Source organism: Acanthochromis polyacanthus, chromosome 5 (assembly GCF_021347895.1).
Source record: "Acanthochromis polyacanthus isolate Apoly-LR-REF ecotype Palm Island chromosome 5, KAUST_Apoly_ChrSc, whole genome shotgun sequence".
NCBI classification, from domain to species: Eukaryota; Metazoa; Chordata; class Actinopteri; family Pomacentridae; genus Acanthochromis; species Acanthochromis polyacanthus.
This window is the reverse complement of record NC_067117.1, coordinates 19,085,116-19,109,808: the sequence shown is the minus strand read 5'-3', so window position 1 is coordinate 19,109,808 and position 24,693 is coordinate 19,085,116. Positions and strand designations below refer to the sequence as shown.

Below are 24,693 nucleotides of genomic sequence, written 5' to 3'. Positions count from 1 at the left end.
TGACGCCTGCGTCTCAAATAGACACTTATCTCTTGCTTCCCCTGCTCTGGCAGATCTGTGTGTTGGATTTCCTCTCACTGGAATAGCAGAGATGATTCAAGATGTGGCAGTTACCAGATCACATTCAGATCCCTGCTACAGTCTCTCTGTTGTGGAGGGGATTAGCTGCCAGGAAACTCTGAAAGTTTAATGTAAGACTGTAATTAATATTAATAAGTCAGTCAGTCACGTTTGTTGATCAGATAGACTGTGAATTTGAGAAAATACTGAAAAATCTCCTTCATAGGTTCCTGAAGGTCAAGGTACTCCTAAAGAAATAGCTCAACATTTTGGGAAATGATGTATTTTTATTAGATATCACTGATGTATGTCAATTAAAGCTGGAGCTAGCAGTTGATCTCGGCTTATCTTAGTATAAAGGCTGCAAACAAGGAGCAACATCTACCTTGGATTTGCCTGAAACTAACAAAATAGCTGCACCCATCTCTGCTGGAGTGCTAGCTGTTTCCCCAATTACTGTCTTTATGCCAAGCATATCCCTGTCTGTAGTAGCTGCGTGTTCATCCTAAAGACATGAGACTCAGCAAGAAAATAAACATCTCAAAACAGTCCAAAAAGTTGAGCCAAAGATAACGGAGAATAGCTGTAAATCAGAGTACGATTCCTTTTTGAAGCCCCACTAAACAGATCAGACATACAGTCCACGACCAGTCAACCGGTCCCTGAGGGTGGGATCGGGTACTGTCATTGGCACCTCACTGAATACTAGCTGATGAACAAGACAAACTGAACCAGATGGCGCCGTTCCCAGTGACTCCAGCTAACAGTCCACATGCATTAATGAAGACCCTTAGGCTGGTAGAGCTACCAAAGACACGTGTCTGCTCTGCATGTATTTGTGTGTGTGTATATGTGTGTGAACCCAGGCCAAGCAGCACTGACATCCTGTTGCAAATTGCTTCCTGTTGACTCTGGTGTCTTCTGCCTTGATGCTGCGTTTCTATACTCTCTGCCTTCAGGTTTCACCTCGGCCTCCTTGGGTCTGTGTGTGCGTGTTGTGTCTGTCTCCTACTGTTCCTTCCTGGAAGCGACCACTTTATCCAGTTAACAACCGTTATTAAACCTGTTAAGAGCTCTCCCCTATGGCGGAATCTCCATGTTCTTTCATTTCCTATTCTATAGGCTTTTTGTGAGCTGTTCCTTTACAGTGAGACTCTAAAGTACACAATGTCAGCAGTTAACGTTGGAGTTCAGAGTCTATAAAAAAAATGCAGTGAATAAAAATAGAGCAACAAATAAGGAGTGTTGGTATGTTGGTTGTGTGTCTGTGTGAACCCTGCATGACAGTAATCACCGAATGACATCATCTTGTCAGTTTGGCAGGAGCATATTTTGACTTTTCTCTGTAACCAATTACTGCGTGCCCTTTTCCCCTTCACTCCCCCTTTTACTCATTCCTCCCTGGATCACATGCCTGTTTATGTTTCCCCCCATTTCTCTGTCACAGTCTCCTACACTTTCTGACAGCTTCACTCTGAGCTCCCCACTGCAACGTTGTTTGCCATCTCCAGTTTGTGTATCACAGAGATTATGAGTGTGTGTGCCATGAAATGAGAAAAATATTATTTGTGATGACGTAGTAGAATAAGAAAGTAGATTTTCTTACTTGACAAATCTATTTGGAGTTGAAAAATAAATCGAATGTAATGTCCCTCTTATGATTTGGTGAATGATAAATCATTCCCTATCAATAAAATGAAAGCAAACTGACTGACAGTAATGGAACAGCACATAAATGATCATGATTTGGGAGCATCTGCAAAATGTTCAGGCTTGTGAGGCGTTCAGCAGTGATGAGTGCCGTCCAAAAAACGAAGGCAGGGTGTTGAGGAATGTGCTGGAACCAGTCTCCGACTTGCAGCTTGCAGAAATTTAAGGATCTGCTTCTAATATCAGGCACCACATATCACAGGGTGGCTTCAGAGGTGTTTTAAGACGGCTTTCTGCTGCAGGAGGTGGAGGTGGCATGAACATTCACAGCAACGGCTTCATAATCGGCCCTTTCAGGTTCTCCATTTCCATTCTGGTGTAGAGCCTGACAGCCTGCCAAAAAAGCAACAAATATTAGTTACTGGACTCTGGTTCTAGGGGCATGTTGGAAATAGAACAATGGATGGTTTGTTGTGTTAGTCAAGATGATGCATTTTACATTGATATTTGGGTGGAAAAAGCTGCTGCTCAGTGATGACTCAGAGAAAGTAGAAAAACTGTGCTTGTTCTACCCTTGTATAGGTACACAGGATTTGTCTTATCCAATCAGCAGTGAGACCCATAGAGCAGTTTTTCAGGACCCACAGACGGGGCAGCATGGCTCAGTGGGTAGTCTTGTAACTGGAAGGTTGCCGGTTCAATCCTCGGCCTGTCGTGCTCATGTTGAGGTGTCCCTGAGCAAGACACCTAACCCCTAATTGCTCCTGATGGGTCATGGTTAGCACCTTGCATGGCAGCTTCCGCCATCAATGTGTGAATGGGTGAATGTGACGTATTATGTAAAGTGCTTTGGATAAAAGCGCGATATAAATACAACCATTTACCACAGTGGAGCAGGTGCATTTTTTTTCATATATATATGTCTGAAATAGGTTCATTTGGTCAGAAAAAGCTCAAAGGCCCTGAAACAACATGTAAGTTAATGCAGAGGAAAAATGGCCTCTAGAATCCATTCTATGAACTCTTCCTGCAATTGCATTCTTTTACACCTTAACTGAACCCTCAGTTATGTAAACCAAACATTATATTGTTACAGAAACATCTCTGAACCTGATTACGTTTGCTTGAGCTGAATCAAACGTGTTTATATCAACATATTGTCGCTTATTTTATTGCTTTATTGTCACTCCTTTTTGGCAAACCAGTCATATATTAAATGGGCTGGGTCTCATCACACTGTCGAATGGAAAAAATGGAGGAGAAGCCTCAGAAATGTTGTGAATGTGTCATATTTTAACCTAAATCATGCTATTTCCCTAAATCTAACCAAGTAATTTTGGTGCCTAACCTTAACCAAGCTTCTAACACATAGTTATCGCTGTGAAGATGTTCACCAAAGAGCAATCATTTCTGAAACCGAACTGCATAGTTTTGGTTCTTAAACCTAACCAAACCAAGTGTAAGGATAATGGTCCCTCACTGGATGCATCCTCTCTTCTTCTGGGTAAAAGAGGTGTTTCTTGTGCCTCCATCCCCCTCACATTGTCTTTGGAGGCCTTTCCTACAACCTGATAGTTAAGAAAATGCATTTGTTTCAGAAATAAATTATAAACGTTTCTTTCAAAACCTAAATGAGAATGCACTTTAGTTGTATAGTAATATATCTTTGAGGAGACAGGGATGCCCTGTTTTGGCAGTATGCAAAACACCGACAACATATTCAGCGGGGGTGATCATAGTGCTGTGGCTCATCAGCTTATATTATTAATGCCTCTTTCTGAGGTGCCGAATGGGGATGTTGATGCGGCAGCCCCTGACGGTGGTGGAATTAATTCAGATTCAACCGTTCATCATCAGAACATGTTGCTGATACTTCTGACTTGATGAGGCACGATGGCAACAAAACATGAACATTATCTGCACCTGCAAAACAGAGACGAAAACAACCCAAAAACAGTGTCAGTGAAAACAAATGCCCTTGCAACTGAATTTATCAAGAGCTGGAACTGAACCTTGGCAAACATAGTATAGTATTGTACAGCAAGATTTTCAGAGTATATACTAACCTTTAATGTTAATGTTACTAACCGGCCTTTGTGTTATTTTAGGATGTTGTATGTAGGCTGCTGATCACTTGAATTTCTCTTAGGATTATTAAAGGATCTGTCTGTCTGTCTGTCTGTCTGTCTGTCTGTCTGTCACTTGTAGTGACTATAAGGAGGTATACAGCGTCCAGACTTGCATTCAGTCGTCCTGCAGCACTGATTGTACCTCAACTTGTTCTGTCAACACAAAACTGGAGAATGTATTGCTGCATCATTGCTGCTGTTTTCCTGGGATACGTCCAGTTGTAGATCTTCATGATTGTCAGGTATTTCACTTGTTAACCTGTTGCCTGCCTCCTGTCAGCACCTATCAGCAGCTGGTCGCAGAAGGCGACTCAGCTGTCAATCAATCTCACAGGAAAGTTGAGAGGTCAAGAGCTGACATGGTGTCACCTGTCGAGGTTCACTGTCGGTGCTCAAAGCTGTACTGGAACACTTAATGTATGATTATAGCTCTTGGCTGGCTTCCTCCATTGTCCATTTAAGTGGTGTAATTTGTACATTTTCTTTCATGTGTTAATCCTTATTGTGTTTGATCATTTGATGACTTGTAAATTATTTAATCTCATGACAGGAAACCACTAATCTGTGTCTACTACCTTGTCACTTGAGTGTCTAGACTCATAATAAACAATCCAGAACAGAAGAAGCTACAGAAACCTGTTAAAGTTTATTTGTATAGTTGTGGCCTTACCCTGTTTAAATGACCTCAGCTTCTCTCTCTCTCTCTCGCTGTATACGTGTGTTTGTGGTTTTGGCAAGTTGCTGTTGGCTCACCGGCAGAGTACAAGGACTGCAAGCCACATGTAGAGAGGCTTCCTCCAGTAAACTTTATCCTTCTCTATCCTCTCTTTCTTTTTTAAGAGGCCAAAAAACAACATCAATCATTTTTATTGAGGGCCTCTTAATATGCTGAGCAGCACTTCTGTTTATTCAAATGTCTGGTCAGCACATTAAACGGCAGGCAGCGGTTCTACAGAGTGAAAAAGAACCGAAAGAAGTCAGAGATTTGACGACACGTACTGAATATGTTGTAGGTGCTTGTTTCTATACATATATGAGTGTGTGCGTGTTTTGTCTGACGTCATGACTCACTAGCCCATCATCTGTGACGGCCAAATCTGTGCTGGCAGCCTCTTCGTGAACCAGCCGCTGCAGATGACAGAAGTAGAGTGAGAATGAATTTTACTATCTTCTCCATCAGCTCCTCATCCTTCTTCCTCATCCCCCAGCCCTCCGTCCCTTCATCTGCACTGCTGGAGCGCGACCAAGAGCATTAAACCCAACACATGACTTGGAATGTGCTGGTTCATTTCCAGTCTATACGTGTGTGTGACTGCTGCAAAAGCTAAACATATGCTTCTTTCCTTTCAGGTGACTCCAACTTGCACTTCAACACCAGACCTGGTAAGTTTGTGCATATGTCTGTTACAAAGCTTTAAATTAGTAATGCAATGTGTCAGTTTGCAGCACCGTGACTCTTGTTTGTTTGTGTTCTCAGCACAGTTCCACTAAATCACAGAGGAAGAGAGGCTCCTTACCAAGGTACCACAAAACCTGAATCAAACTCATCCAGACAATGACATTTTTATATGTATAGCAGATAGAGAAAGCAAAAATACAGTAAAATCACCATTAAGGACTTTAACTTTGGCAGTTCTAATGGTTGTTTTGGCTGCACTAAAAGAATGGATTTTCATAACATTCAGGAGTAAAAGCGTGGAACAAGTGATGGAGCATGTGATGGAGCACCGCTACGACTTTGACCTCACCTACATCACAGAGAGGATCATCTCTGTCTTCTTCCTGCCGGACCTGGACGAGCAGCGATACCGCAGAAACCTGCAGGAGGTGGCCTCCATGCTAAAATCCAAGCACCAGGATAAGTTTTTGGTAAGTTAAAACTGAAGTAATTAGATGTTAAATTAATTATTGGCTGAATAATGTTGGAGTGCACTTAAACATTGCTATTGGCTGCTATTAAAATTTTACTAAATGTTAAGTAAGTTTTCTTTCTGTGACTAAATATGAATATCATCTTGTGTGTCTCTGTCTTTTCCAGCTTCTGAATTTATCAGAGAAAAGACATGACATCACCAGACTTAACCCAAAGGTACAAGTACACATGAAAAGATGGCAGGTGACACAGCCTAGAGCAGACATGACTTAAATGCATAAATCATGAATGTGGCACGCACTGATCCACCACAACATTAAAATCACCTGCCATATTGCCAAGATTTCCAACATACCATCAAAACAGCTCTGACCCACCGATCACTGATGTAGGATTCTGTTAGTATCCTGTGGTGTCACTACGACGTTAGCAGTGGACCCTTTGAGGCCTGTGGGCTGCAGGGTGTGGCCTTCCTGGATCAGGCTTGATCAAACAGATGTTCAATTGGATTGGGATTTGAGGAGTTTGGAGGTCTGGTCAACGTCCTGGGCTGTTCCTTGAGCCTCCCCCGAGCAGTTTTTGCAGGGTGCATAGTCCAGGCATGAACTAACCGTGACATCACCCGTTGGTTTCAACGCCGAGAAAATGAAGCCCGGATTTTGCTACTTCCTGGTCGCCATTTTGGATTTTTTTTAGAGCCAGTGACGTAAAAAGCGTCATCAAAAAGGCTGGACCGGAGAGCAACTCGGGGCAGGACCAGTCTATGGGACTGTCTATCAAGTATAGGCACGCCCCCTGGTTCTGCCAACTTTAAAGATTTATTTAAAATTCATTTTTGATTTATTTTAAAATCGGCCACCTGATCTCTCATTTTGACCATGAAAACTAACGGGAAAAAAATCCTGAGCTGTAGAACATCAGTCTATCAAATTTTATTTTTTCCAAAAATGAATTGGGGTCTATGGAGCAAAAGCTTTTTGGAGCCAACCCTAGCGGACGGCGTGATATTGCAAGTTTTTGACACTTCCGGGTGGGCTTCAATTTTGGAGCCAGATGCTACATCCACTTTATATACAGTCTATGGCATAGTCCTGCTTGGAGAGGCCACATTAGAACCATAGGAAAGGTTGTTTCTATGGCGGCTATGTCTGGTGTGCAACAGTGTTTAGATGAGTGGTATATGTCAAAGTGACTTCCACATGACATCCAGGATCCAAGCTTTCAAAGCAGAACATAACCTTGTAATGAAATCCACCCATCCATTTTCTGCGGTCACGGAGTAAGTGGGTGACTAGGCACCAGACACCAGATGAGATATGTAATCCTTCCAGCGAGTTCTGGGTCTATCTCTGAGCTAGACATGCCAAAAGAACCTCTAAAGAAAGTTGGTTAGGAGGCAAGCTAATCAGATGACATTTATTTAATTATTTATTTTATTTTATTCACTTCACCTGTCAGGGATTTCATTGTTGTGGCTGATCAGTGTACGTCACTGTTTATTTGAGGTCAACGGAATGGTTTGACATCATCAAAACCCACCAGAATCTGAAACATAAATCCTTAACTGTGATTCAGGTGCAGGACTACGGCTGGCCTGATCTTCACGCCCCACCTCTGGACAGGATTTGTGCTGTTTGTAAGGCCATGGAGACCTGGCTGACCTCCGACCCCAACAATGTCGTGGTCCTGCACTGCAAAGTGAGTGCAACCTGAAGACACACCTGACTGCTTTGCTGTGAAAAAATTGTAAAAAGTGGAAAAAAGCTAATTCATAACCACTTTGTTCTGTGTTGTGACAGGGAAACAAAGGAAAGACTGGGGTCATTGTGGCAGCTTACATGCACTACAGCAAGATATCAGCCGGGTAATCTGAATTTTTACCACTGTCTATACCAACATGTTGAAGGATCTGTTATTCACATAAATGGATGTAAAACATGTACACCTGACAGCTAAATATGTCCATAAGACATCCTTGTGTCTCAGTTTTTTTACTAGATTTCTGAATTGTCTAGTATACTGAAGACAATGAAACATTTTTCACAGTCAAAGTTGGCACAAATTGCTTGTTTTCTGCAACACAACAGTCCAAAACCCAGAGGTAATTAGTTTTCTATCATAAAAGACAGAGAAAATTCATTCAGAATCATACGTTCATGATTTACTCTGCTCATCCACCTCATTACCTTCAAATGATACACTAGAAAACTAGAACGCTCTACATTTTGCTTGCACACATCTGCACTAAAATATGAATTAAAATACTCCTGGTGGTGTCCACAGAGCGGATCAGGCTCTTACCACACTGGCAATGAGGAAGTTCTGTGAAGATAAAGTCTCTTCGTCCCTGCAGCCCTCTCAGAACAGGTCTGACACACTCATATTTGGACTATGTATTTCCTCATTTGGCATATATGATTATTATTTCTGCTGTTATTGTCTTACTTATCTCATCCCGTCATTTCTTTGCCTCTCTCGGACAGGTACATCTACTACTTCGGTGGATTGTTATCAGGTACCATCAAAATGAACAGCAGTCCTCTGTTCCTTCACCAGATCCTCATTCCCTCTTTACCAAACTTCCAGGCAGGAGGAGGTCAGTTTTATACAAACTAATGTTGCTTTAATAGCTTGTAGTGTTATAATGGTAATTGTGAGTGTTGAGCCGGGAACAAAAATTGTTTTACAACGTTAAGGAAAAAAGTAACAACAATAAGACCTTTGTCTGCAAACTCTCACATTTTTTTAATTGGCGTTCTCCTCAACTTCTTTCTGCATTTGCAGGTTTTTATCCTTTCTTGAAAATCTACCAGTCTCTTCAACTGGTCTACACTTCAGGCGTCTAGTAAGTGTTTGGTCAGTTGTCCAGTTGGATCACTGTCTGTGTGGTTTCAGTTCACCTCCAGCGGGCAGACGCCTTTCCTTCACTCAGTCATTTTGACAGTTGTTGACTCTATAGGCCACTGACTGTGTTTAGGTGTAGTCTGGTCTGTGCTTATGTTAAGGTAAATGTTGTTTACTGCTGTTTTACCAAACTGAGACATGTTTTGACTTGTTTTATGGGCGTTTGAAGCAGTTTTTATTCTGTGTGTGTCTGTGTGTGTCCAGTGATCCTCAGAGCTCCAGAGCGAGAAAGCTGTGTGTGACTATGGAGCCGGCGCTACTGTTAAAGGGCGACATTATGGTGAGAAATAGTTTATGGAGCATTGTATGTCAATACCTCAAAATCCACACATTTACACAGTACATCGCTGCATTAACTGCAATTACCGGTGCAGCAGTCTGCGACTTCCATTAACCCTTAATAAACTGCGACGTAAAACACTTTTTTCTCCCAATTTTTCTTGCTTAAGCTTTAAATCCTCTGCAGACTTTGCATACCTAAGTATTTCCTGCCACTGTTTAGCATGTCTCTTTAAGAGCGTACACAGATCCAGACAACAAGCTCTTAGCAACCCAGATATATAAACAGGTATTTCATTTACCTCAGTGTAATTGGTTGCCATAGCACCAACAACTACTAAAATGTAAAATGAAAATTTGATTATTGGTCTATTATGCTAGGTCTATTATACGTTTCGATACATTTCATTTGAAGTGAGCCTTCGTATTATACATTTTTCTCTTTTCTCTTATCTTTATCTTATCTTGTCTGTAGGTGAAGTGCTACCACCGACGGAGCCGAGCGGCGGAGAGGGAGGTGGTCTTCAGAGTCCAGTTCCACACCTGCACTGTTCATGGAGCCCAGCTGTGGTTTGGCAAGACTGAACTAGACTTGGCCGGCACAGGTACAAAAAATACAGGATCAGTAGCTTGGGAATGCATGGAGAGGAAAGTGATACAAATATACAATTGTTCTTACCATCATAGAGGCGTTGCTCTGAGGGAATTAAAGGGTTTCTCTTAATAATATTGAAAGGTCTTGACCTTACTATGAAACGTTCCCTTAGAGGACTTATGTTGTGAATAGGTGCTGTAGAAATAAAATTGAAATTAAATAACAGAGGAGAGCGTATTTAAAACTATACTGTACTACATCACTGTGGCCTGCTTCTTTTCTCTTGAATATAGAGTAAACATATAAATAAATAGGTCATCTCCTGCTGCAGATTCTTGTTTCCCTCTTGAAATCGTTTAAATGAGTGTGTAAATCAAGACCCTTTTATTCTTCAGACCATTGCGCAGCATGTGTGTATTTTGAGACAAACAGCTAATGACAGTGTCACTTCCAATAAAACTGAAATGTTTGCACATGGTCCACTAAGCAGCAGCCTCATCACAGCTGCATGTAAGCATTACGTGCTGATGCATACATACAGTGTATAAATAATAATACCCACACTCAGGCAAGAAAGTAAAAAGAAAGCTCAATTCAGATGCAAGATTTCTTTGCCATGTTCTGCTCTGGTTACTTAGGCCATTCTCTGTCTTCTAAAAATCTTCTTTCTGTCTTTTTGGCCTATTTATTTCCATTATGAAAACAGTAAAAGCAAGTGTCTTTTTTTAACTTCTGTTTTTCTACTTCACAGATCACACCTTCTTGTGGATGTTTTTATCGCTCTCTGTTGTTACAGTCTGGATATTTTAGTCCCTGCTTTTATATTCTTGTCTTTCTGTAGATGACAGGTTCCCTCCAGATGCTACAGTGGAGTTTATCTTCTCCACTGGCCCAGAAAAAATGAAAGGTGAATATTATCATCAGTCTGCCTGTCACTGCGTTCCTAGATGTATGCATCCTAATGTCGTTTTTAACATTTTTCTTGTGCTTCATATCAATACGCCTGCTTTCCAAGGTCGAGAATACCGCAAGAATGATGCCTCCATCAAAGTGGACTATAACACCTCGGATCCTGTGGTCAGATGGGATTCCTATGAGAACTTCAATCTGCACCATCAAGACAGCATGGAAAGTAAGAAACATAGACACAGGTGTAAAACACAAGCTTTCCATAAGAGGGTGAAATCAACCACGACATCACATTTTCTTCTTCTTTCCATCAGATATCTCTCATACGAGGGGGCCTCTGGACGGCAGCTTGTACGCTCAAGTGAAAAAGCGCCGTGGAGCAGGTGCAGCATCACCCAATGGATGCCTCACTAGCAGCCCAACGGTGAAACCCCAAGCTCCCGCCCAGCCCCAGCCTCTTACCTACAGCCCCAACTCCAGCTGCTCCTCAGTCCCCTCTGATCGCCCCGGAGACACCTCTCCGTCCATTAACTGCCCTGAAAAAGACAACATTGACTCCCCATTGAGGAGAGCAGATGGGGAAGATAAAGCAAAGGAGAAGGCAAGAGGGAAAGAAAGGGATAGAGAAACAGCAATTTTAGATGATGGAGACCCTTCGAGTCCTGGGGGTCTGAGGCGAGAGCAATCATGCTGCAGTCGAGCAAGTATGAAGTGTGTTGATGTGGGATGGGAGCGGGACAGAGAGCTCTGCCTCTCTAATGGTCACTGTCTCGGACGATGCAACAGCATTAAAAACCACCCAAAAAGCCAAACTTTGCCGGCTTTACCATCCAAATCGGTGTCTCCTCCTCCTCTCTCAGCTCATATGGAACTCTGCCATCGCCATAGTGCCCATCCTTTACCAGAGTTACCATGGGAACGTTCACCTCCCCCTCCTCCATCCCTGCCCTGTCTCCACAGGCCATGCTACCCTTATCCCACTCATGAACACCCACACAGTCACACCCTGCCAGCCTCAAACAGACTGTGCACTGGGGAGGAGTGTCATCTTTTCCATTATTCCAGCCACGGCCCAGGCTCTCACCTCTCCCCACACCAGTCACAGCCATCGAGCCCTTACAGAGAAATGTTCTTCGGCTCTCCCAAACCCTCCTCCTCTGGTTGCCACTGTCAGGACTGCTCCAGCAGGCGAGAGCACCAGTCGGTCAGAACATTCCACCCACTGCACCCAGACCAGTCTGAAAACCCACACTGGTCCCAGGGAGCAGGGATACAACGAACAAGAGAGGCACCTCCGCTATGGGAAACTGAAAATCCATGGGAGATGGCAAGAGAGGCCGAGTTCTGGCAGTGCAAACCACCCATGCCAGCATTTCGCCTCTGCCATTCCACTTTGGAGCAGGTTCCAAACCCGGAGCAACCTAGACTTGCTCTCGCACCTCACCAGAGCTACCCCATTCCCCATTCACTCTTAGATGTTCGGGATGGAGCCAGCAGTGGATATCACACCCCTCCACAGCCCCGACACTCCTGCCCCTGTTCTCCTTACCAGTCGTCCCCAGCTGAGAGCCATGAGAGTCGGGGTTATGCCTCGGGGTACTCTGGATCAGCTTCGCCTCTGCCGGCTAGCAGCCCATCTCCTGGGAGAGGAAGGCTGCCCGAGACACCCTCAGGATCCAGAGACCAGGCGCACACTGAGCATCTCAAAGGTGAATGAGGACAGATCCAGTAGGATGGACTGACCTTTCTTGCTTTTTGTATCACTCATCGGTCATTTCTTTGTTATACCTTCATCTCATGTCTTTTAATCTTTCCTATCGAAGTGGAAAAGGTCAAGACTGACACAGAGGATGACATATCTCAAGGTTCAGAGAGTAAATCTGACTCTAACTGTCAGTCAAGCACCCCTGGATTGGACTCCGACCATGACTATACTCTTATTGGTAGCAGCAGCCCAACACACACAGAAGACAGGTGAGTAAAATTTTCTTTTTTGACTTTTGTAAATGCTGGAAATACTCATTTTCTTAAATTTTTTTAAACTTTGCCTTTTCATTAGTGTAACTGCTGATAGCCATCCTCAAAGCCAAGAAACTTCGACACAGCTGGAGTCCAACAGCAAAACTATCACACCAGTACCAACAGAACCACAAACCCAAACTCCGACCATATCTATAAACCTCACACAGCCATCAAGTGAGTCCTCTCAGAGCTGGAGTCCTGATCATAAGGTTGGAGCAGCCAAAGCCACAGGAAGTGCAGATGGTTCTAACCAATCACGTGCTTCAAATTATGCTACTGTCATCATCACTCCAGTCCAAGTGCAGCTCAATGGGTCCACCCTTCCTACTGATACCCCATCTGACTGCAGCAGAAGTGTATCAGTGAATCCTTCTGCCTCTCTAATGTCTAGCCCCTCCACCACTTCCCCAAACTCTCCTGTTGGCTCCCCAGAGCTGCAGGCTTCTCCTCAGCGCTCCACATCTGCTACGGATGGAGCAGGACAAAGACTGACTCCAGACAGAGACAGCTCAGTCGACACCAAACCTCCATCACCTGTACCTGATGGATATCACACACCAAACTTCCCTTTAGCATCCTATTACTACTCATTATTAAATGTCCCCCAAGTCCCATACACCGGGTACACTGCAGTCACTATCCCTGCCATGCAGCCACCACTTCCAGAGAAGAAACGCTTTTCCTCCACAGCTGCATCCCTGAACGGACACAACTCTCTACTCCGGACCTCCTCGGCTCCGTCCCCCACGCACCACGTTAGTTTCTCCCCTGCTGTGGGGGAGCAGAGATGGGGATCTTCACAACAGAGCAGTAGGGAGGAGGTAGACATCAGGGTGAATGCCAAGTTTGTCCAGGACAGCTCCAAGTACTGGTACAAACCAGGCATCTCCAGAGACCAAGGTGAGGGGGATAACAAAGGGCAATGAGGGATGGTTGTAGTTAGCATTTTGCAATATGTACATTGTCACTGTTTCTTATTTTACGCTACAACACCTTAGCTCTAATGTGTCTTCTCCACCGTAGCCATAGCTGTGTTAAAGGATAAGGAACCAGGAACTTTCCTCATCAGAGACAGTAATTCTTTCCAAGGTGCCTATGGTCTGGCCCTCAAGGTGGCCACTCCTCCTCCTAACGCCAACATTGCTGGGAGCAAAGGTATCCATTTTTACTTTTTCACACATAACAAATTTAGTTTTTTGTCATGGTTAGTACTTCTTAGCCATAACATTTTTGTTTGAAAAGAGCACAGAATCAAAAAGTGTATATCCACTGATTTTTCTGTGAGTTATTTTGACTTGGAATAGGACACTTTACATTTTTAGCCTGAATTAAACACTAAACCCTGAAAGACGAGGGCATTTACCAGAGAGAAAAGGTCTGAATTACGACCCAGTTGTGTTGTTTGATACATACTAGAGATGAAAGGTCAGGATTTTGTAACTGTCATGCATTTTGTTCATGCATGAAATGGAAAACACAAATGAGGTACAGTCATGATGGAAAAAACTCTATGGTGCATATTATATACAGCACTACATTATGCTATATTTGTAAGTGTATTTGCTCACGCATCTTTATAAAATATGTTCTGCATTGCCTTGGTTTTCATCCTCGCTCCCTCCCTCCTCTCCTCTCCTCTTTCCCAGGGGATCCTCTGGAACAGCTGGTGAGACACTTCCTCATCGAGACTGGGCCACGGGGAGTGAAGATCAAGGGCTGTCAGAACGAGTCCTACTTCGGTCAGTTATGTGTCGCAATATGTTTCACGTGTTTATCTATGTATGAGACACGGAAGATGATAATTTAAGCCAATTTTTTAAATTTACTTTCCTCTCAGTGTCCTTTTCTGTTTCTTCTAACCCCTGTAATCTATGCCAGTTGTAATGTTTCACCTCTTTTCTATTTATCACAGGAAGCTTATCTGCCTTAGTGTACCAGCATTCAATTACGCCCATCTCTCTGCCATGTGCCCTTCGCATCCCAGAAAAAGGTAATATTAGCATCATTTGTTGAGCAAATCTGAAGATATCCCATATATTGATATTTAATTGAGTCTGTGATGTTTCAGATCTGGTTGGGGAGCTTCAGGAGATGCAGAGTGGAACAAATACCAGCACAGCAGCTGATCTTCTCAAACAAGGAGCAGGTACAACACAAGTTTATTCCACCTTGACAGAAGATCACACGTAGTGTAGAAGTTGCAGTTCTTACCTTTCACCAGTTGAGACTGCTCAAGCCTCACATTTTCACATCACTGACCTATAAGAACACATATTAATATTAATCCACATCTTTTTCATCTCTCTAACGAGCCAGCTTGCAACGTGCTCTACCTGAACTCTGTAGAAACGGAGTCGCTAACGGGGCCGGAAGCGGTCTCCAAGGCAACCAAGTGCACTTTGGCTCTGAATCCACGTCCAGTGGCAACGGTGGTCCACTTCAAAGTGTCCTCTCAGGGCATCACGCTAACCGACAGCAAAAGAAGGTACGTCTTAGGAGCTACAATCTTACTTGGCATTGAAAGTACCACATTTTAATTCAGTGAGTTTTACTGCTTAATTTTAGAAATACACGTTATTGTATTATCTTTCTGATGCAGTTTGTACACGAGTTTGACACAGAGCCTTTCATGTCACATACTCAAACCTGATGCTAATGTTAGACAAAAGAATCACCAAGTTGTTTATGTTCACACAGGCTATTTTTTAGGAGACACTATCCAATCAACAGTGTCACTTTCAGCAGTCTTGACCCCCAAGATCAGAGGTAGGTCACTGAGACAATAAGCACAGTGCAATTTTTACACTCTGTTAATGAAAACTACATGTGCTTATACATGCAACTGCTGATTATCACTACATTGTGATATTAAGTGTGCTTTCTGTTGCTGTCAGAGATATGTGCTTTATAGACTTATATTTTTTTTATAATATAAGTTCTCTTTATGGGTTGCTTGTCTGCTTTTTTTTTTACTCTCAGAGGTGAATGAAGGTTTCTACTCAGTGCAAACTCTTACAAAACAGTGTCCATGTCCTTGTAATTCATGTGTTCCTACGCTTTGTCTCTGTGTCTCTATTTGTGTGCCCGTGCTTCAGGTGGACTAATTCTGATAGCACGACAAGCAAGTAAGTGCTTGTGTCACTGTGTGTTTCTCCTTTTGAGTATTATTACCGCCTGGTGCAACGTGCTCCTTTTGCATGGCAATCGATCACCATCACATTTAACTGACTTCTACAGGCAAAATTTGTCTACTATTAGTGTTAAATATTGTTTGCTCTCCAGTCATTTGACCTCTCATGTCTCTTTTGCGGTGCAGGATGTTTGGCTTTGTGGCCAGACGGACAGGTGCTGCCACGGAGAACGTGTGTCATCTGTTTGCAGAGATGGACCCCGAACAACCAGCTGTGGCAATTGTCAACTTTATCAACAAAGTCATGCTGGGACCACAGCTACGCAGATGAGAAAGCAGGAGCAGTTCAAAAGTTTGGACTCTTAGGGGATCTGGGGGAGATGTTAATATGATTTTAACATGGTTTCTAATGAAGTGTGTATGCGTTGACATTTTTGTTTGCATTTGTGCAGGTGGCACCACCATGCTCGGCTGTATGACTGTATTTTCAGTTCAAATCACTGCTCTATAAAATGAAGACTTATTTAGATGTCAGTTTGCAAAAAAAAAAAAAGAAGTTACAAAGGAATAGTCTGAAAAGCCAAAGAGCGACCCAGCTTTGGTGATCGTTGCCAAAAGAGATTGAAATAAGAGTTTAATTTGTTTTGTGTTGTTTTTTTCTGCTGTTGATAAAGAAAATCCATTTATCAAGCTGATATTTGTATTAAGGATTCTCTACATCAGTATTCAAAGCAAAGGAAAGGGGGCTCAGAAAGTCAAAACAATGTGGCAGAATGTAAGCGGCATGTTTAAGGTGTAAACTGATCCTAATGTGAAGTGGGAAACAGTAAAGTAAGCAATTTAATGGAAGCAGTTGTGTATTGTGATTATCTAAGAAGAAAGTGTCTTTGGATGCATTTTAACTCCATGTATACCTACATAGATGCAGCAATCGGTATTGGGTTTCCACAGTATCTTTACTAATAAAATGATTGTTTCAGTGTTAACCACAGATATAAATGAGTATTAAAGTGAAAATAACGAGGCTTTAAAAGACGTAAAGGTACATGACTCCATTGCGAGGATATTTGCAGCTTCTCTACTGCTACAAGTAATAGAAGGCCTTATTTTGTGAAGCTTAAAAATCCAAGGAATTTAAATGTATATTCTCCTCAGACGAAATGTACAATGTCCAGAATGTTGGTAATGTCATTATAAAAAGGGCCAGTATAGAAAAGTCTCTCCATATCACAGGTGAGCCTTGTTCCTGTTTTAAATTTTAACAAATATCCATGGAAACATATGACAGAGTATCAGAGTTTCACTTTAAGCCAAAGATTTGTTGTGTAAAGATATTTTGTTTGTTTTGTTTTTAATCTATATTTTTCTGTTTGGTATTTGTGTGTTTTCTATAAGCTGAGACAGTATTTAGATGACTTAAGCACAATCATTATTTTTCATATTGGATTTTTATGTAAAAGAAGTAATATATTTTAGGCCTCTGAGGTGGTGAAAAGAATGGTGTATGTCATATTTGACAAGAAAATTAAACTCAAAAATTCAAACCATATGCTGGTATGTGTTTCATTACTTTGGGGCTTCATGTGAAAATGTAACTTGACATTTTTTTTGATAGACACACTTAGCTCACCTAACGTTCAGATTAAAAGGATGAGGTCCCACCGAGATTTGAACTCGGATCGCTGGATTCAAAGTCCAGAGTGCTAACCATTACACCATGGGACCAGCTACGCCTGCTCGTACCACAAATACGTACTTCTAGCTACATATACCAATTTTCATGACCTTGCACGAATTCTCCTATTTACAGTCGTTTATATTTACATACAGTATTTCTCCGGTCATATATCTCACCAGACGGTTTATTGCTGACCCCACACGACTCGCCCGTGTTTCGGCAATGCTACTTAGCTAACTAAAGCTAACCTAGCTAACTATAATAGCTAAGATAGCTCGCTGTGTAAAAGCGACGGATTGTGAAACCAGGAGTTGTGAGCTCGTTGTTAACATATGCGTCCTCGTACAGGTTCACGCAATCTACCACGTTTGTCTAACATACACATAATTAGCACAAAAATGGAGAGACATGTCAATTACTTTAAACCATGTAGCCTGCTAGCTACACTTGCTACTCGTTACGCGATTCGACTTCGCAAAATAAAAGCGTTGTTTTCAAAATAAATGTTTTTCAATTTAATAAGCAGCATGGTCCACTCCAGATTTTTTTTTCCCATTGGGGTGGCCAGATAGAGCTACTGAAAACATTGGATTGGCACACAAAAACTAAAATAATTCCTAAATTCAGGGAATCTGTTATACTACTGTAACATATAGGGGAGACGTCTGTGTTAATATGAACTAAAACTTCACATGCTGATTTGGTTACCTACAACTAAAGCTACTGATTATCTGCTGTGCACAGCAGGTGAAGTTGCAGGTACAGGTAATATTTTGGTTATTACAGTGACTGCCATTCAAAATAGCTCAAGAAAAGAGATGTTGAAGGGTACCGTTAAGCTAGACATTCACAGTTTATTTATGATTTTAATCATTTAATTTTTGTCCACTGACATAATTTATCTAGCTACAGCCACCTGTGTTGCAATAAAATGTGTTTCCATTGTTACCAGACTGCCCGTTAAAGGTATTTTGGTACTGACTGTAACGATTAGCAAGATCACATTCTGTAATGCATCATTCACATGGTTCATAATTTGCATGGTACAAATACCATGCTGTGAATTGGCAAAATCTACCTAGTTGGGGAAAAAAACTGACAGAAAATTTCTGACAGAAAATAATGTCCTGACTTTGCAGCTTTTACAGCAAAAAGTAAGGAAAAGTGCACAGTGTGACTTGGCTGATACTGTCTCCAAATTAGGCATAATATATAACCAGAAGTAATTAATGAAGTTGCTGATGTTGTGCATAAATGTGCTCATGCTTTCTCTGTTTTGGAGACTGTCATTTGGATCCTGCAGCTGTCTAGTCCTGCAGGAATTTCATAAACTTAGAGGAAAGGCTCCAACAAACAACTGGGAGGAACAAACTAAACTTTGGCTCCTGTTAATATCACTTCTTTACCAACTTCCTGCAGTAACTCCTGAAGCTGGATCACAACGTTTTGACTTGCTTTCGCTGATTTCATTAAGAGTAGGAAACAAGACAATGCATCAGAACATTTACTCTCCTAAAAGCAAAAAGGAGAGGTCTTATAAGTGCTTGGTAAAGCTATTTGAACAAGAAATCTAAATTTCAAAGGCTTCAGCAGCCACTAACAGCCTCTGAGAAGCTTTGTGATGGTGTGAATGGGGCTGCTGGCTTTGTACGTGACACACAACCAAGACATAGAGACTATTATTAGGTGTTCCAAAGCACCTGATAATTAAACATTAATTTAAGTATTATCAAAACCCAGTTGTTTAGCACGTTCTCAACCCGACTCCACCCTCAAAATTTGATCCAACTGTGTTGAGAGATATAATGACTTGGAGTTAATGTACTTGCATAATATACTTTGATATTGTCGGACTTAATGTTTTTTCATTATTTTTCCTTTGTTGCTTAGGAACAACAAAGGCTCCGCTTTTGTGTAATTGCTTGGAACCAGCTCAACTGGTTGCACAGAAGTACATTTTATTGGCAGGCTCTCTGGGATTTATTGCTGGCTGTAGCTCTGGGTAATTTTGAAACAATCCAACACACAGTTATACCACAGGGGCCCACATGTTAACATACAGTAATGTGTGATGAGTAGCCATGCCCTCCCTCATCCCCCCAGAAGAGGGAACTAGAGGAACTTTAATAGACTGCGCCGTCCTCTAAAGCAGTCAGATCTCCCTATTGCAGCTCCTGGCGAGCATCTGGAGGAGAACAGTAGAGCCGTGGTGTGAGGTTTTAGGTTTCTCTCTCTGTGAATAAAAGCCTCACAGCATCATTACATTTGAGAACTGGATCGTGTAACAACTGAAATACCTGTTTTCAATAAGTTGTGTTATTTTTGTGCTTTCTAAAGTCTAAGATCTGCAGGGGTCTAGGAACAGATTCCACCCCCTCTTGGTTGTTTCTGAGGAATTATAAGAAGAAAAATAACCTTTGGTCTTTTAAGTAAATATTTGAAGAAGACAAAGGAATCCCAACAATGCTCAAGTCTTGGTGCAGCACAAAACTTTGAAGACAAGAAAGGGATGTCTGTTTGAATAAATCTCACAGCCTGTGCATGTACATGTTTTGTTTGCTTTACCTGTACACACAGGAAAATATGCAAGAAATTGTTCAACAAAAATATCTCAATGCAGGCAGTGAAGGGAGGATGGAAGCAGGTTTCGTTTGGTTATGAATTTAACAGTCTGATGGCAGCAAGGACGGTGCTGCCCTGAGCCTGACAGCTCTGGAAATGCTATTCTGGTAATGTTTTCCAGAAGTCAAAAGACTGCAAAGTTTGCGGTGGGGATGAGCATAGTCCTGCATGATTTCATGGGTCTCCTTCAAGCATCTCCAGTGGTAAATGTCCTGAAGGGCTGGTCCTTTTTATTGCCTGTGAGAAATTATACTGTTTACATCACGTGCTGTATAGCTTTGCAGTCCCAGGCAGCGCAGCTTGGACACCACACAGTGATGCAGCTGCTGCGGTTACTCTCAGTCCATGTAAACTCGGCACATGTTAAAGGAGGATGTTTGGAGCCATGTTGAATTCCCATCAGCAATACCGACCCAGAGGAACTGAAAACCGCTGACTCTCTCCACTTTAGGCATATTGATCAGAGTGTTTCCTCCTTGTCCTTGTTACTTCCTGAAGCTCACCGTCATCCTATTTATGTGGTCTGGTCACTGTGTTAAAGGATTCTGCTTTCTGTGCAGACTTGACACTGGCCCTGGCTATATTTATACGCACACATGAAACCAGGTTTATGACAGGCATGGAAAGAAATAATATAAAAAAATAAGCCTACAAACTTGTAGCTGGCAAAAATGGATGTGTCCCATAAAACTGACAGATTTTTTTAACCGAGACATTTTTTGCATATTTTATCTTTAAATGCTTTGTAGGAAAACCTGTCATTCTTTACTTTGCATGTGCCAGACTCTAACAAACATCCTAGTCGATGGTATTTAAGAAATCAAGCCACTACTAAAATGCAGAAATAATCAATCTTTCTTTTACCTCCATGAAAATACTGTAAGTGACTATGCTGAAAGCTATGGTGTCGCTCCAAAGTGCTAAAAGTGAGGCCCAGTTGCGCCACTCAACGAAGTGTGATCAGCTTTTAACATGCAGCGTTGGGTGTTTGGAGTGTTGAGAATAAGGGTGGAGGAAGTGCCCATCTTCACCACCAGGAGCCTGCCTGTCAGCAAGTCCAGGATTCAGTTGCTCGCAGTGCTGCTTGGACGTGGTCCCCGAGGGTGAATGGAATTATAATGAGTGCTGCGTCGTAATCAACAACATTCTCTAACACTTCATATTCCTCTTGACCAAGTGAGACAGACCAGTGTGGGGTTAAGATGAGGCATCCTCAGTTGATCTAATGCTAAATGCAAAGTGCAGACTGTCTTGCCTGGGGGAAGTGACTCTGTGAGGGTTTTGAGAGGCTGCCCGAGGCATCTGATGATGACAGATGTAAGTGGAACAGGGAGGCAGTCCCTCAGGCAGGACATCCTGAGTTTCACAGGCATAGCATGGATACAGGTTGCATTGCACTAAAGCATTACAGAAAAAGGAGCCGTCAAAGATTGAGCGTATCCACCAGGACATCTGTCAGCTGATCAGTACATGTACATACTTTCAGACTCTAACTAGAATTTACTCTCAGGTACTTTAAGTGGGCTGGTGCACCTGAGAGGTCTGGGCACTGCGAGTGCTCTGAGACATAGTAGCTCTTACTGTAATTCCAAAAACATGTGTAAGTTTGTTTAGGAGAGAGGCAAGTACATGTGATGCACAGCTGGGCTTCTCTTGATGGCTCTGCAGTTGTCCTCAGACCACCAAAACTGTCCCTGAATTTCAGTTTATTACTTACTGTTAAGTGCTACAACGCAACAACAGCGTTTTTAAACAGTACTTAAATCTGAAGCTCTGCAAAGTGTGTCATTTCAGTAAGTTATCTTTTTTGTTTTACTGCATCTTACTGCACAGCTTGACTAACACCATCATAACATGTTATAATGAACCGATGTTCCACAACACCAAAAATGCACATCCTCTAAATATGCATGCAAATTATAGCTCGGTGAGCATACTAAAGTGTGTGTTAAGCTCATGCTTACATGTCCCCTACTGCCATTTTCTGCAACAGAATAACCTAAAATCAGCTCTGGCCGTCCTCAAGGCATATTTCACTATGAGCTCCATTACTATGCAAGTTATTTATGTCTCTGCACCAGCGCCACGAATACTAATTCCCATAGTTTTAGTGGGTCAGGTGCTTCTGATTTATGATTTCCACTGTTGTCGTTTCCAAACAGCGAGCCAGCTCACAGCGCAGGGCTGGAGCATCTGAGGACACAAAATGGCTGGGCCGGGATACATGTCTGACATGGGTGTCGTAAGGCCAAATAAATCCCTGTTAGTAGAACGGCTTGATCCAGTGCTGGTGCCAGACTTGGAAAGGGCCCAAGCCACAGGACAAGGATCAACTCTCTGTGAGCGTGAACCTAACACCCACACACTTTACTACCAGTTACTGCACATGAATCAACACTTAATAAGCTTACGACACATGTCTTAGGTGTTGGCGGGGCTCGGGATATGCAAGTTCTGAGGTGCAAGACAGAATGCAAAGCTGGCATAAACAAGTCGAGCTGACAGTGAACTTTGCTCGCGTCCTTGGGGTTTATGGTGCGAGCCTAATTGTTGAGTGGCCTGTGCTCTTTAGCCAAACAGTGGGCACACAGGGTATAAAAGTGCAATGTGGAATGGAGTAGAATATTTAGAGAATGTTTGCTGTAAAAAAATAAAAATCCTTGGTATTTTGAAGGCAAGGCAGTGCAAGAGCTAGAAGGGGATTTAGAGAGGAGAACAACAGTGTAGGTCATACTGCATACTGGATCAATGTGGGGATAAATGGAAGGTTTGTGTGGTAACAAAAACCAGACACATATTTTCTAAACAGAGGTAACTGTGTAGCTTGTTGCTGCAGTTTGTAAATTCTAAGATACTGCCTATGTATTTTAATTGCTGTGATAATCCCATTTGATATCGACTCAGCTGTTTAAACACTTTGTATTTAACATTTAAAAAATATATAGGAGAGGATCCAGAAATAGTACAAAGGTTAAAACTCTGTGCTTGAAGACGTAAAATGTGCAGACTCTCACTGCTTGAAAGGCGGCTTCTGTTATATTCCAAGAAATTCACAACAATTGTATTGTCTTTGCAATCTGCACAGATCTGCTGCTTGTTTTTATGATTACTTGGAAAAGGATGTATGGGACCAGATGGGGCCCTCCTCTCTCTTTCCCTCGCCCCTTCTTATCTGAGGCTTTCACAGTGTTTACATTATAGACACACCTCTGACCTTCACCCAGAGTCCCTCAGCCAGCTCTAATACCTCACACTCCAGCATGTCCATTCCAGACACATACCAGAGATCATATATGCTCAGGACAAATGTCATCTAGATTAATAAGCATGCAAAGAAATGTGTGTGTTTTGCCGACAGGATCTGATCGCGCAGCCTAGTTCTTCAATCGTCTATTTTTAGCTTACGCTGCCATCTCTCATGCATTGCAAATGTATGGCAACATCGCCATGCAGCGGCATTGCTCTCCAGCCTACCACCGTACTGCAGAGTAGACACACCCCTCCAATACGCACGCCTCACTGCACACATTTGCGAAGTGTCAAAGAAACCGTGGAGCAAAAGGCACGGACACGCAGATCCCCCCGCGTAACTCATGTCACCGTGTCAGCGGTGCGTTATCGATCGAGGACGGTGAGGTATCTCGTTTTCATTCGCTTTTTTTTTTTGTCATACCTCGCTCATGCACGGAGCTGCGAACAAAAGACGCAAAATCGAGACGCTTCCCCCCTCCTCTCTCCCAGACCCCCATCCCCACCCTGCTGGGGACACTGTAAACCGTGCGCGGTGTTGGCACGGTAATCCCACCCCTCTTCTTCCTCTTCCTCCTCCTCCTCCTCCTCACCCCGCACACACTGGCTCTCCGTTGATTCAGAGATCAGAGGCGAATCGGTGTTGCTTTAAACCTCACGCGGTCAAAGTTGTTTACCTCTTCGTTACCTCTGACGTCACGACACACCCCTGTTTGAGGGGGCAGCGCCTCCGCCTAACGAGCACCGCCGCCGACCAAGCAGACCGGGGCTGGACCGCGACGTTACCAACCACAACACGGGAACCGCGACGAACCCACCTGTGATTGGTTACCGTAGGGGCTGGGGGGAAATCCCTCTTTCCCGTAGAGGTACTAGGGAGGGGGCGGTGCATAACAAAAAGTAATGGCCATCTATTTGGGTCCTGAAGAAGGAGGGATAGCCTGTTTCTCGTCGGACTAACGTAGGTGTGTTTGACTTTTCTCCATGTTAGCGCGTACGTGTAGCCGTTAGTGACACCGGGCCGCGTTCCGACCGTTTCACCGCCGTCGTATGTCGGTTGCCCCGCGGTAGCAGAACGGTTAATAAGCGGGCTGAACTTGGCGCCGCGTTTTAGGGTTAAAGCAGTCAGCTAGCCACGCTAACGCTAGCCTACTACCACCAACCAACCAACCGCCGCTGCTGCCGTGCAAGCCAGCGTCTGGAAGGGCGGACGAGTTTGACGTTTTCTCCCCCCAACAGAAGTCTCCTCACATTTCTTGAGTTTTCTTGTCTCGGCGCGGTTGTCTCTCCTTCCGAGCTAAACCTACCCGAGTCAACATGGAGGGGACACACTTTGCGAGAGCATGAAGACGACGGCGACGGACGGCGACTAAAGAGGATTAAAAGCAACTCGGTCTTGATGGGGAAAAGTTGAGCTGAGGTATGAAACTCGCATGCACAGGAGGAATGCTAAAGTCGAGAGTTGAGTTGTTGTCATTTCTGTTGCTTAAGACCTCCGAAGAAGCAGATCAGCACACTTTAACTCTGCCGTTTTGTCCGGGTCTTTGCCTACGCACTTGCCCAACTGCTATATGATTGCCACTGAGTGTATAT

General features: G+C 43.0%; 2 protein-coding genes, 1 long non-coding RNA gene and 1 other non-coding gene across 8 annotated transcripts in view; 2 read left to right on the top strand and 2 right to left on the bottom strand.

The window, feature by feature from the left end:
- LOC110957101 (tensin-2-like) overlaps positions 1–17,098 on the top strand; it is a 33,451-nt gene extending 16,353 nt beyond the window's left edge. For 2 of the 3 annotated variants that reach the window (XM_022202949.2, XM_051948650.1), the window contains 24 exons: positions 5,190–5,222; positions 5,317–5,360; positions 5,525–5,708; positions 5,878–5,928; positions 7,288–7,410; positions 7,512–7,576; positions 7,996–8,079; positions 8,196–8,308; positions 8,497–8,557; positions 8,821–8,896; positions 9,371–9,500; positions 10,332–10,397; positions 10,506–10,622; positions 10,714–12,108; positions 12,223–12,373; positions 12,459–13,321; positions 13,445–13,576; positions 14,068–14,160; positions 14,334–14,411; positions 14,490–14,567; positions 14,738–14,906; positions 15,119–15,187; positions 15,517–15,546; positions 15,738–17,098. In XM_022202949.2, the coding sequence (XP_022058641.2) occupies positions 5,190–5,222; positions 5,317–5,360; positions 5,525–5,708; positions 5,878–5,928; positions 7,288–7,410; positions 7,512–7,576; positions 7,996–8,079; positions 8,196–8,308; positions 8,497–8,557; positions 8,821–8,896; positions 9,371–9,500; positions 10,332–10,397; positions 10,506–10,622; positions 10,714–12,108; positions 12,223–12,373; positions 12,459–13,321; positions 13,445–13,576; positions 14,068–14,160; positions 14,334–14,411; positions 14,490–14,567; positions 14,738–14,906; positions 15,119–15,187; positions 15,517–15,546; positions 15,738–15,882 (4,350 nt within the window). In that variant the 3' untranslated portion in view covers positions 15,883–17,098. The remainder of the gene's footprint in view (positions 1–5,189; positions 5,223–5,316; positions 5,361–5,524; positions 5,709–5,877; positions 5,929–7,287; positions 7,411–7,511; positions 7,577–7,995; positions 8,080–8,195; positions 8,309–8,496; positions 8,558–8,820; positions 8,897–9,370; positions 9,501–10,331; positions 10,398–10,505; positions 10,623–10,713; positions 12,109–12,222; positions 12,374–12,458; positions 13,322–13,444; positions 13,577–14,067; positions 14,161–14,333; positions 14,412–14,489; positions 14,568–14,737; positions 14,907–15,118; positions 15,188–15,516; positions 15,547–15,737) is intronic. The other variant, XM_051948649.1, reaches the window with a different exon arrangement.
- LOC127534147 (uncharacterized) lies at positions 1,564–5,677 on the bottom strand. The gene is made up of 3 exons (XR_007942153.1): positions 5,588–5,677; positions 4,911–4,967; positions 1,564–2,103 (listed from the first exon to the last, which is right to left on the bottom strand). It is a non-coding gene; the product is annotated as an uncharacterized LOC127534147 (long non-coding RNA).
- Positions 17,099–17,204: 106 nt separating the features above from the next.
- trnaq-uug (transfer RNA glutamine (anticodon UUG)) lies at positions 17,205–17,276 on the bottom strand. Its single transcript has one exon. It is a non-coding gene; the product is annotated as a tRNA-Gln (tRNA).
- Positions 17,277–23,388: 6,112 nt separating this feature from the next.
- vdrb (vitamin D receptor b) overlaps positions 23,389–24,693 on the top strand; it is a 28,310-nt gene continuing 27,005 nt past the window's right edge. The window contains exon 1 of one of the 3 annotated variants that reach the window (XM_051948329.1): positions 23,389–24,061. The gene's annotated coding sequence lies outside the window, so the exon portion shown is untranslated. Of the gene's footprint in view, positions 24,521–24,693 lie in introns of all 3 variants that reach the window. The other 2 variants (XM_051948328.1, XM_022207533.2) reach the window with 2 other exon arrangements.